At 37.2% G+C, this 13,598-nt stretch overlaps 2 protein-coding genes across 2 annotated transcripts in view; one reads left to right on the forward strand and one right to left on the reverse strand.

The window, feature by feature from the left end:
- Positions 1 to 13,598, reverse strand: part of si:dkey-13a21.4 (uncharacterized protein LOC494576 homolog) — a 991,873-nt gene that overhangs the window by 609,458 nt on the left and 368,817 nt on the right. The window lies entirely within an intron of this gene.
- irak1 (interleukin-1 receptor-associated kinase 1) overlaps positions 9,563 to 13,598 on the forward strand; it is a 97,488-nt gene continuing 93,452 nt past the window's right edge. Inside the window, exon 1 of the mRNA XM_028813300.2 lies at positions 9,563 to 9,839. Within this exon, the coding sequence (XP_028669133.1) occupies positions 9,728 to 9,839 (112 nt within the window). The 5' untranslated portion in view covers positions 9,563 to 9,727. The remainder of the gene's footprint in view (positions 9,840 to 13,598) is intronic.

The raw sequence follows: 13,598 nt of genomic DNA on the forward strand, positions 1-13,598 counted from the left end.
GTCAGTTATAATTATCAAAATTAAAAGAAATAAACATTTGAAATACATCAGTCTGTGTGTAATGAATGAATCTAATATACAAGTTTCACTTTTTGAATGGAATTACTGAAATAAGTCAACTTTGTCAAGATATTCTAATTTTATGACCAGCATCTGTATGCAGACTCAGGTCCTCTGCAGGCCTTTCGTGGTCAGTTGACATAGTTAGTCAAACAGACTCATCTTTCTGATCATCAGCCTCTAAAACACAACACTTGCCAGTATCACATTAATAGCCTACGACGGATTACTCAGTTTTTCACAGAGTGAACTATGTTCAAAGCTTGATTAAGCTCCATGCCAAATGAAAGAAATAAATAGTCACAAAGGAATTTGACCTGCATGTGAGTTATGTGGACTTTCCATATACATGACGCACACTGATAGAGGCAGTTTACCTTTATTAATATAAATAAAACTAAAGTCATGATGACCTTGCTATTGAGACTTTGGTATGACCAAGTTCATATTGTTCCTTGTACACTTCCCACACCTCTAAATCCACACCCAGCGTGGTCTTGGCAGAACTCCTCATTTCATCCAGGGAGAGATCTACAAGGACAGGCACAAGTTTGAACATCTTGGCTAGGTCTGTTTATTGAATTAAATTGATTACTAATGTATAGTGACCAATTGATAAGATTTGCATCTTCACTCACATTAAATGTTGGCACTGATTAGCTAAACAAATTCTGACTGAATTGGCAATGGGCTAAGTGCAAATGACTGAATCCCATGAGCTGTTGTGTCACACAATTCTGCTCTGCACTGTTTAAGAGGGATGCTTTATTTACGCTGAAGGCACACAATCTGAAAGGCAAAATATAAAATAAAGATCAATGAGATGACACATTGGATTTTCAGCTAGTTTATTTTTTGAGATATTCAGCTCTGGCAAACAATGTGGTTTCAACTGCTGCTTTTCAAGTCTCTGCCTGTGTTTCATTTCCACCCACTTCTAAGTCAGAGGGAAACCCGGGAGTTGGCAGGTTGCAGTGCTTTTATTGCTAAAATGACAGAAATTAACATGTTTTTTCTATTAACTTTTGCCACTAATGTGTACAAAAAGTACACTTAAGAAAATCAGAGATAGAGAGGGCAAAAGAAATGTCAACGTATTTGGAAATTTCACAGTTTCACAACAACTGTTGATGTCTGTAATGTGTCTCTCATATATGAATTTTGTGATTAATACAAAACAGGAAAGGAAAAAGGGCAACCAGGTTGCTAAACAAAATGAATAATGTTTTTCTTATTAATCAGATTTTTTAAAAAGGTCAAAAGAGGACATGTTAGGATGAGCTTCCTCATCACATGACAAGTAAGATGTTGCTACTGTACTACTGCAAATGGAAAACTCCATCCAAAAATTATATTTCTTTTTAATATGTTACTTACTGCATGACATTTATAATGACAGCTGAGAAAAATTTGTCATCTTATGTTTTTATGGAGAAAGGAGACAAAGTATCTGAACTAATAAGGGCCAATGGTGACTAACGCTGGAGAACAGGTAACTCAATCAAAGACATCTGTGAAAAAAATTTCACATTACTCTGTTGCATAATCCACATGGCTAGTTGTCCAGACATATGATCAGAAGATTCCAAACATACAGTATATAGTTTTATTAAGATATTAGAAAATGCTCTTTGGAACAAAAATGGGAGGCACTCAGATGTAAACTTACATTTGCACGCTTCCTACCCCTCCTTTTGACACCCGATCGGTCACTTGATTACATTCAATACACTTGGAGCATCCACTAAGTAAAATGTTGCTTTAATTTTAGTTATGATATGCAATCAATCAATTGGTTGATATGTTTTTCATTGTGACACATTAAAAATGAGGTAAAATAAATGCACCATGTGCTTTTACTGTACATTGGATTGATATTAATTTTAGAAGGAATAATCTTCCATTATAGGGTGGCGCAGTGGTAGCGCTGGGTTCGCTTCCCGGGTCCTCCCACAGTTCAGAGACACGACGGTTAGGTTCATTGGCGATCCTAAATTGTCCCTAGTGTGTGTTTGGTGTGTGTGTGTGCCCTGCGGTGGCCTTGCTCCCTGTTCTGGCTGGGATTGTCTCAAGCAGACCCCCCGTGACCCTGTGTTAGGATATAGCGGGTTGCATAATGACAGACTGACTGATACTGACTAATCTTCCATAACATTAACTGTATAAACCAATTTCATTTCTTGCATTGTGAATATTTTATTTCTGCTGAATACAAAATGCATTTTTGTCCTCTTTTCATCCCTGGTCTTTAAGCTCTCCGGTGGCTGTCTGCTTTGCTTAACCTATTTGAGGAATTTCTTAAATTAATTCCTTTAGGCAGAAGGCTTATTTTTGCTTTCAATCTGTAAAATCAGTAATGCATAGCACTTTGTGTTTTACTTCCCTAAGCACATGCATATCAAGGCTATCATTTAACAGATATCCATCCACGGTCTTCTTTTAGTTTTCCACTTCATCCTTGTTTACCCAGTGGCTTTTTTTGCTTATCTTTTGTTTCATATGAATGAGCAAATTTCAATGAATTACTGGGGATAAAAACTACTTTAGGTCTTTGCTGTCTGCTATTTCTTATTTCAGGCTAAGAGCAGTAACAAGCTGCAGTTGAGGATTTTCTGCTTATTCCATTATATGGTCATAATTTATGGAGGAGCTTGAGAAGCAAGGCTGGAGCTAATCCTGGACAAAACCTCAGTCCTTCTTATCAAACACTCACACACATGCCTGTAGTGGGTAACATTAATACTGATTAACTGTGAGGACGACAGAGGGTTGTAGAAAGCCTCACAGCAAGACTCCAAGCCAAAAGGAACAGGCCACACTGAAATGTAGGAACACAGGGACCATGAGATTCAGGTGCCCATAAGCGTGCTGTATGTAGTATCTAAAAGAACAATAAAAGGGCAGCTTGGGTGGAAACATTCAATATTTACCAGCCTTCAGAGTGCAGAAAGTCACAGAGAGGACAGAAATTCCTGACTGGCTAGTGAGGTCAGGGACAGAATACTCTAGTCCAGGGGTAGGCAATGTCGGTCCTGGTAAGCCGCAGTGGCTGCAGGTTTTCATTCCAATCCAATTGCTTAATTAGAAACCAATCATTGCCAATCTCAGACCTTACTTAATTTTATGGCTTGTTAGTCGGTGCAATGTAAGGCTCTTATATCGTAGATTTTTTTCCTTTCCAAGGATATCATCCAAATGATTTGAAGCCTAAAACAGATCATTTTCAGTCTGTCACATTTTTCTATTAAGTGTTTTATTAAATCAAACAGTGCATGATGAACACACACAGATGTAATTAGAAAAAAGCTAGCTGGAGAACTGCTGGCTGCTTTGTCTTTTACATCTTATTGCTAATAAGGAGCAATTAAAACACTGAATGCAGCAGTTTAAGATTGAAATAAGCAATTAAGGTTGGAGAACCGTAACAAGCGAGACCACTAAAATGAAGCATCAAAATGTCACTTAAGCAATATGTGCTTCATCAGCAATTATTGAGTTCTCGTTAAGGAACTGGGTTGGAACAAAAACCTGCACATACTGCGGCTCTCCAGGACCGACATTGCCTACCCCTGCTCTAGATGGCTAGTTCATAAAGGGCACCCAGTTTCAGAAGGGAATATGCAGGAATGAGCTTTCCATCTGTAAATTGTGGTAAGTACTGGAGACTGAAACCCAGTCCCTTAAAAGCAACTAAGGAGTAGTACAGAGACGGTTGGACTGACTAGTAGGGGTGTCGAACTCCGGGCCCGGAGGGCCACAGTGGCTACAGGTTTTCATTCTAACCCTTTTCCTAATCAGTGACCAGTTTTCACTGCTAATTAAATCATTTGCCCTTTGTTTTAATAGCCCTGTTTTTAAGGATTCAGTGCTCTGACTTGATTCATTTCTTCATTAAATGACAGCCAAACAGAAAAGAGATGTGAAACGAGCCAACAGATGACAGCTAAATTGGGTCTTCAAACGCCAACCAATTTCACTTCAACCAGTTTCTTAATGAAAAGCTGATTCTTGCTGTTAATTAAACTCCTTCTTTAATTCCATGGCTTGTTGCTGCTCTCATTCTGTCACAGCAGACATTTCCAAAATTGTTGATTTTCTGTTTTTTCTAAGAACACCTTGAAAATGTTTTGGTGATCTGAGAGATCAGTCTTACTGAGACCTTCACCTTTCTTTATTTTCAGATATTGTGGATAGCTGGTTGTGTGGGCAGCTCATTTTGTGTCTCATTATTGTTTTGCTGCTAATTAAGGAAAAAGAAACAACAAATGGGCTGAGTCAAGTTAATTAAAACTGAGGCAAAGAAATTAATTAGCAAAAAACTGGTCACTAATGAAGAAGATGGTTAGAATGAAAACCTGCAGCCACTGCGGCCCTCCAGGACTGGAGTTCGACACCTGTGATAGAGGATGTGCTAGCCTGGTGGCCCTGGAGCAACTATAGTGCAGTACCTGAGCCTGACGGTGCTTCCTGGCATTGGCTGAAAACAACTCTGAATTGATATTTAAAGTAATGAGTGTGGAGTTGAGAGGAATGTTTTGTAGCAAAGACTCATCTGGTAGAAGGAAGAGAAGTAAGGATCAGAATAGAGAAGGGGACAAGAAAGCAACTGCTTGAAATTGCACTTTGTGGTGGGCAAGTACACAGGACACAGCAGGGGTCAGACAGAGTTTAATTTTAATTAGTTTATTTCTTTGTTGTTGCTCCCTGTGCCCATTCCTCCCTTGGGTTATTTAAAGTTTTGTTCCTTTTTGATTTCTTGTTTTTATATCTTTATATGTTGCACTTAATAGCTTTTAATCTTTTTCATTCCTGTTCAGTAACACACACCATATTATAAGCAGAGCTAAACATAAATCTCATCCTAGTTATAAACAGACATAATAGCCTAGTAATCACAAGAACATTTTCCAGTTAATATAAGAGGACAATCAACTTATACCTGCAAACACGCTCCATTCCATCTGTCCTCCCTTTTTCTGGCTAAAACTGGCAACAACCTAAATTAAGTTAATATTGTACCAAAAATGGCAAGCAAGGCATTTAAAGCAGAAAGATACACATTTAGGCAAACAAACTGAAAAATTGTAGACAGAAAGTGGTGCTAGAAAGCAAAACCAAAAAACTGAAAAGGAAACCGGTAGCCAGAGCCAAATCATTAAATGTTAATTGCTGTCAAGAAGCAGAGCAAGAATTTCAGTACCCGGGAATGGGGAAAAAATTCAGGGAACAGTCTTTGGAACAATCCAAAGGTGAACAGACAGTATGTCTTGATGATTTTTAATGGTCAAGTAAAGACTATATAAATAAATATATATGGTGACGGTGACCTTACTTGGGATGTCCTTGAAAGCGCATTTAAATATGGTAATTCATCTTGATAAGAAATCATTAGAAGAAAAACAACAGTCATGGCACAGTATATGAGGACCTAGATTTTAAAACTTTAATCTGTTAGGAATTTAATCAATGCACACTTCAACTAGTATAAAAATACTCTTTTAATTATACAAATAATATACAAATTAGTTTATGACCAGTCACACAATGGCAACTTGTTTGACTCCTTTATCCTCTGTGGAGGACTACCAGATCAGCAGTGTAACAGACAGACAAACAGAGCTGGAGTTTTTATATCCAGTATGCCACAGCAACATTGTAAATGCATGAAAATTCAAAGAGAACAATAAGGCCAATAGTGTAATTACAGAGGTGGACATGCTTAGGTACAGTGTTTGGATAATGCAAAACAAGTGGATGGAGGGGCCGTCCAAAAAAGTTAAATTAAAAACAGATTTAGAGAGTGGCAAAAAGGGGCATGGCACCCACATATGCCCTCTGACCAGGGTTGCAGGATAGTTGTGTTCAAAAAGCCCCAAATTCTGTTTAAAAATGCATAAAAACCACAGCTGTCATGAGGGAATGCTGCATGTAGTAGCTTCTCACTTTTAGAGTAGGAAATGAAAATGGGGTAAAAGCACCTGTCTCCTTGGTTAGTTACCCCTGTTTAGTTACAAAATGTGTCTCTGTTCACCTTTCTAAATAAAAAAAAATCATTTTTTCTGTAAAATCATATGAAGTATGTTACACTAAAAAAAAGTTTTTTTAAACACATGAACGTAAATTAAATATAACGCGTTTAAGAACTTTATGTCCTGAATATTTTTACTAGCACATCATCAAGCAGTAGTCACTCTTTTGTATGTAGTGCTACCAGGCCGAGTTGTTGGCCCTGATTTTGATTAAACAGGTCTGATGCTAGATAGGAAATGTGTTTATGTTGCATGACAGTTTATAATTTATGCTAGAACAATATATAATATTAATAGAATATGTAATATGAATAATATATAATATTAATAGAATAATATGCATGTAAATGTATGCAAAAGGGGTCCTGTGATGGACAAACACCCTGTATGTGATTGGATCCTGCCTTGTGTCCCATTAATGCAGCAACATAGGCCCCAACACATTGAATAGGATTAAGCAGGTTTGAAAACGTTATCTTGATATACTTTCTAAAACAATTTCTTTACAGTTATAGATATGCTTTATTTGTCCTCAAGGGGAAATTTAAAAACTTTATGGAAAGCTTAATTAATAAAAAAAATTTAAAAAACACAACCGACAACAACCTCCCTTAATTGATACCAGCGTGGAATGGGAGAAGTTGAAACTGAGAGAGGACGAATGATCAGGACCAGAGGTAAAACAGCGTGGACAGAGCCTGGTGTTATGTCCAGAATTTAATTCTGTGTTTCTTTAAGAGTTTTGTACATAGTTTATTTCATAAAAGACAAGGGTCAGGATGGGAATAAAGAGGGGGTGGTGAACTGGTGGTTTGTGGGAAAGAAGAGGTTTAAATTAAAGAAAGAAAACGTTTGGGCAAAACCTGTGTGTGATGAGTTTTTGTGTCTGGATACAACACCTGGGTTTTAAGACCTCCAGAAGTACCGCGTTAAGTGTATCATATATATGCGACAAGGACAGCTTATGATTTTAATCGTGCCTGAAGAACCAGTTGCGTGTGCCTGTAACCCCGGCTTCTCAGGGGGCTGCTCTTTTGCAGTGGCTTGTTGGTCTCATAAATGGCATGTTAAGATAAGGGACTTACTTTGGTCTTCCGGTTAAAGTGCAATAACATAAGCCGCTTTTCAGATTTCCTTTAACTGTGTTGTTTTAAATATTGTGGGTTGTATTTTATTTTCAGTCTTAATTCATGTAATTCTCTCTTTCTCTCACTAAATAGACCTGTGTGTGTCCAGCAGGCGATGGACTGGAGCCCTGTGCAGGGACTGTTCCTGCCTTGCGCCCTATGCTTGCTGACAGGCTCCAGTGCCCTGCAGCCCTGCCCAGAATTAAGCAGGTTTAGAAAATGGTATTGCTATCCCCATTTGCATGGCGTACTGTTTGTGGTTGTACATACTTTATTTGTGGTGTTGTATGCTTTTATTATTTTTTTGCAGTTTTCTAAGTCAGGAAGTCTCAAGTTTAGGGGTACACTCCAAAAAATAACAGTTTCTTGATGATATTTTACAAGGCTGCATGGTTCCTTGTAGAACTATTATTTGACAAAGAACCATTTAAATCTGTGAATGGTTCTTTGCACATAAAAATGCCCAGTCTAACTTGTTTCCATTTACACCTGTGTGGATTAAACATGCACTGTGTTTGGTTTAATAAAACAGACTGAAAAATTATCAATTTTAGCTTCAAATCATTTGGATAATTTCCTTGGAAAGGAAAAAAATATATGATATAAGAAGAGTACATTATAGACTAACATGCCATAAAATTAAATAAGGTCTGAGACTGGTAATCATTGATTTCTAAATAAGGTTGAAATGAAAACCTGCAGCTACAGCGGCCTTCCAGGACAGATGTTGCCTACCCCTGCCCTTTGACATTGGCCTGAAGGACCATGTTGGCACCTTTTATTTTTAAGAATGTACCGCTGTGGCTGCAGGTTTTCATTCCAAACAGTTTCACAAATAAGTGGTTCAGTCCTTTTTCTAATTGATCTAATTTTCTAATTAGTTTTTGTCTCTTATTTTATATCCTGAAATATGTGCATGTAATCACAATTCAGAAAATTATTTTTACCAAATCTTTAGATATTAACTTTACTGTATACTTATTAATTTAACATTTCCTCTGGAGTTTTCTTCATTAATTGTATACAAATATTGATAATTAGTGAAGAGGAATAGAGACACTAGTACACATGATATGGAATACTAAAGAGAAACAGCTACTTCAGTATAAAATTCAGTGGTGATCTAATTAATATGAAAAGGCTTAAATGACCAGAACATTAAAAAGCAAGAAAGAACAGTAATTAATATCACAAATAAATGCCTGAGCCATTCCCCTAAAAATGTAAATACATAAGTTTACAGTAGGTAGGCAGGCAGTGTTGGGGTATTGGTTAAAGTCTTGGACTTCAAACCTTGAGGTTTTGTGCTCAAACCCAGCTACTAACACTGTGTGACCACGAGCAAGTCAATTCACCTGTGCTCCAATTGAAAAAACAAAAGAAATGTCACCAAAGTTATAAATCACCTTGGATAAAGACATCAGTCAAATAAGTAAATGAACATCCGTTGTAAAGGTGGTCCACTTAGTTAATTATGCATTTACTTACCAATTAAGACACAAATGAATGTAACATTGAAGTAGTGTCTTTGCTTTAACTTTCAGTGTTCCTTGCACCTATGTCTGCTAATCATTAATTGTCAGTATTTAGATACAATTTAAGGAACAGACTGCACAGAAATAAGCTGAACTGAAATAAAAATGGTAAATGAATGACGAAGAAAATACATTTCTGAATTTCTCTTCAATGCAAATATTATACTAGAGCCCGTTTCTGAGTACAGAATAAAAAAAATAAAACCATGAGATTGATGAGAAATAATAACGATCCGCTGATCTGCGAAACTTTACTGAACTTGGGAAGCGTGGTTATAAGTTATACAAGTTAGTTTGAGTGCTGTGACATTGTTATTAGATATAATTAGGGGGACGGACTTTACTTACATGAAATTCCTGTTGAGGTAGTTTTAATTTTTCTTGTGATTTTTTTCTTTTTAAATTTTGGACTTATTACACATAATGACTCCCACGCATGTTAAGAGCCAAACAATAAACCACATCGCAGTCAAGATTGGGAGCAGGGGTTTTAGGAACAAGGAAACAACAATACATTTTCCATAATTTGAATGTACACTACAGACAAGATCCAAAATGGTACGAGACATGCCTTAAGGGAGATTCACTGGCACATGAACTCTGGAAGAGGCGCGTGAGCCTTACAAATGTACATCAGACGCCTCCTGCTTGTTTGCAAAACACTTAAATTCAGATAACGTGAGAGTACTTTTATTAGGTTTTGTAGATCCACACACAAGATGGCCACTTTCCTCGCCCTCCATTCATGATGTCATTTCCCTCCACGCATGACAGATATCCGGTAGGTTAAGTTGCACTACGCCACTTCAACAGAACTATTTATTCCAGTGTTGCCAGAACGGGGAAGTTACATGGACAGGGTCTTAATGGAACCGTTACGTGTTGGAAGAGAATGTTTTTACCTTTGGCTTTAGGCGACAGCGAAAAGGATTAAAAACCCTGGTTTTGTGAAGAAAGTTATTTAGCCGGTCTCACCATGTCGGTGCAACAAATTGAAAACGAGTTCATTTATAATCTGCCTTCTAAGATCTTTTGCGAATTCTGTACTGTAATGGATGCCCTCTGTATGTCGGACTGGCAAAAATTTGGTAAGTTATTGAGAACCGTGATTATTCTGTTGGTTCGTGTATAATATACGGATCGTCATTTGACACTGATGGTGTATTTCAAGATTCCCAGTTGTCCTGCGCTGTACAGATGTGATTCAGAGCAATGACGTTTCTGTAGGAAAGTGCCTTTTCAGTTTGTCCTGGCCTCACCTGTATAATTCTAGTTTTCGCAATTGGATGGCGACACTTAATGTGATGTTGCGCTGTTAAATGTTTTTGCTTAAGCGAACCGGTACAGACACGCAATAAAGATTTAAAAGCAACGTAACATGCCATGTTTAAATTGCCTTGCTTAAATGTATTCTTGTAATCGGGGAAGTATTTGGAACACTGCTTTCACATTCTCGTATTCATCTGAACCAATGACGCACGCGTATGATGAGACTATAGCTGAATAACATAAAACTGACAACTCACTATTTTCATCCTTCGTCGCCAGCTTGGAGGTCATTTGACAGTAAGCAGAGTTTTGACAGAATTTTACGTGCTATCCCTTGAGACAGCCAGCATTCTGACTGGATTAAGTGTTTTTTGCAGCTCTGTTTGTCAGCATTCCAAAGCGTACAGCATGATATTTGTTTAGTTTTATTGCGTTGCTTTGCTTCAAATGAATCAAGTCTTCAGTTCAATTTTTTTTTTTAAATTGTCCCCAGAGGGAGGTTTGATCTGTCAGTAGGTTTTACAGAGAAGACATGATCTAACATTGAGCAAATGACTGCTCAAAAGCTTTTTGAAGTTCTGAAAGAGCTGTTGGACTTTAGCTTTACCTTCCACTACGGATTTATCTGCAAAAAATGTTTAGATTCGTTTTTGAAACCCATTCTTAAAGTCGGGCCACTATTGACAACGTTTGGTTCATTGTTTATACTTGTTTGATGCTAGGGCATTAGAAACCTTTTCCATTATCTTGTAAAGTTACACCTTTACTACAAAGCTGTTCTATGCATATTCCAGGCAAATCGTGTCTTACAGAGGTAGCCTTTCTGTACCTGCCGAAAAGAGTTGGCGTTGCATCTCTGTAAATCCTCAGTTTTATGGAGCCAACCTTTATCCATGCTTTGTGAGCAGAGCAGATTGGTCAGGAGTGATCAACAGCTTACCTTGCTTCATTTTCCTGCCTTGACTGTTGCAAAAGCCAAAGCAAATCAGCATAAACTAGATCAGTTGCCCCGCGATTCTGCCATGTATAAGACGTGCATGGAGAGATGTGGACATTTTGGAACATGTAATCAGTAGGGTCAATACTCTCAGTATTATAAAAGTTGTGCACTCGATCCTGCTAGCACTGGGTTGGACCTTAAATTTCTTTTGTTTTCAGAGTTTCCTTATACTTCCATTGATTTGGATTCCGAGTTGTAGTCCTGTATCTACGGTATAAACGGTTATGAAATGCTTCATCATTTGTTCTCAGAATTAAATAATTGGTCTGAGATTCTCATTCGAACACTGGATGCTGTGGTACTTCATTTCAGTAGTTAACATTTGGCTGCCCAACATGCATATATCTTTTCCTCATTCCAGACTAGATAAATACTTTATTAATCTCCAAGGGGAAATTCACATTGTAGTATCGGTTATGTAACCCATGGAGGTAGATCTGTTCTTCAATATGACAAAGTTTTCTTCTGCTGTTTCGGCTGAAGGCTGGCCAGACTTTGATTCATCTTCATGAGAATTCCAGCCATTTTGGAATTCTGCAGCCAATTGGGAACTGGTCCTGGTACATACTGACCAGACAAAAACAAATTTCTAAAGACTGTGCTGTCTAGTATTAGACATTAAAGGATAGCATAATAAACTAGGACAACTAAAAACTTGTAGCATGCATATTTTAGAATGCTGTAGCTAATTTTTGTCCACTTTTAAAATCAACTCCATAAAACCCCATTTTTCTAGTTTAGGCTCTGTATGTTCTGCTCATCCTTTGTTTGTTGTGTTAGCAGTATATGAAGAGTGTAGTATTCGTTGGTTTACTACTGTCATTTGATAACTTCTAATCATTTTGTAATGGAACCTTTCACCTTACATAATAAAGCACATACAGAGATTATAGGAATATTTGTCACACAACAGCTAAGGGAATAAGCTGTTGCTATTGTAGATGTGTGTGGGTATTGAAAAGTTGGATAAAAGGAATATATAGTTGGCTGAGTAAGCCATTTAATTAAAGCTGTTTTTCAGAGCTGTTTGTGGTTTTAAAGTGAAACCCGAGGCTGGCATCTTAATCCTGGGTCATGTGTTTCGATTTGCGTCTGAGTACAAACATATATTTCCCTTTTGTTGTATTTCAAGGAAGCTAAAGATTTTCTGTTCCACTAGTGTATAATGTAATTGAGTTTTCCTATAATCTTTTTTTTTTTTTCCTGTGTGACTTTATTCATTCAAATGCCATTGGTTTCAGTGCTATGGATATGGATTGTTTTTTGACGGTTTTGTATTTTGAAGTCTGTTTCTGTGGGAGAAAGTCAACAACTCCTAATCCTGCTCTTTCTTCTATATCTGTCTTGTTTGTCATGAGTAACAATGAGCTGTCATTAGAGCAGGTCACTCTTGTAGCTTAATGGAAACAGAGACTGAAATGAAAAAAAAAACATAGTTCCCCATGCTGTTGCTAATTTTACAACTCTTCAGAACACTGTATCATGCTATATGTCAAACCACACTGTGCCTTTGCTAGTGTACATTAATTTTGTACCGTATAAGGAAAGGGGTTACTTGTTTAGCAAAACTGTAATTGTCTGACTATAAACACTGTTTATTAGCAACGCAACAAGGCAATTTAGAAATTGGACACATTTTTATCTCTTAGGGTTATTTTTTTGTACTCTCAAAAGGATGTGCAATTTATTTAGGATGCCAGTGTCAAAGTGGGAGATGCAATACCTGTAGCCTTAGATGATATTTGAGCAGCCCACACCTTCTTGGTGTCCAGCTGGTGAATGTGCAGCCAGTGGACAATAATGCCAGTTACAGCAATAGAGAATGAAGTCACAAGAGAAAGTGAGAAAAGGGAAACTGGTCTGTGGTCAATATCACAAAAACATGGCCAAATCATGTATCCCTCATAGTATTTAACTAAAATCTTTACAGTCTATTGCCCAGATTTTACATCTGGCTCAACCAGTAAAGATAAACCAGGAGGTTTTTGCTTGATCAGTCATTTTGGGTACACCGATTTTGAACTCTCTATTCTGTACAACAAACCTGGAATACTGTACCATTTTAATTGTAAGCCTTGTCAACTGCCAAAGTAAATTTCCTTATAATGTGAGAACAGTCCATATACAGCTATACGCTATTACATGAAAATTTCACTTGGAGGCTACTGTTGGATGGGGATGTTAACCATTCTAATCTTATTGTGCTAAAAAAGTATATTAAACCTGAATCCACTCCTTCCAGAAAAAATAACAAAATAAATTGCCACCTTTCCATCGTTAAAAGAGTATACCTCATCATGCCACGTTATACCAAAAAGTGTGATAACAATGCCTGTGGTCTTCATTTTCTGGTTCTAGCCAACAGTAAAAGATCCTTATTACCTACATTAATACTACTCAGTTAAAGCTGACCTAACAACTATTTTGAAACACCAGAATGGAGTACATTCAAATAATCTTTGAGTAATGTAACACATTGGAGATTTCATCTTATACTTTTACTTATGAATACACTTGAAGTAATTGCATTTTGAGCTAGAATAATTTATTATTATTTTTTTAATTGATGATGAGAGAA

This window comes from Erpetoichthys calabaricus, chromosome 11 (assembly GCF_900747795.2).
Source record: "Erpetoichthys calabaricus chromosome 11, fErpCal1.3, whole genome shotgun sequence".
NCBI classification, from domain to species: Eukaryota; Metazoa; Chordata; class Cladistia; order Polypteriformes; family Polypteridae; genus Erpetoichthys; species Erpetoichthys calabaricus.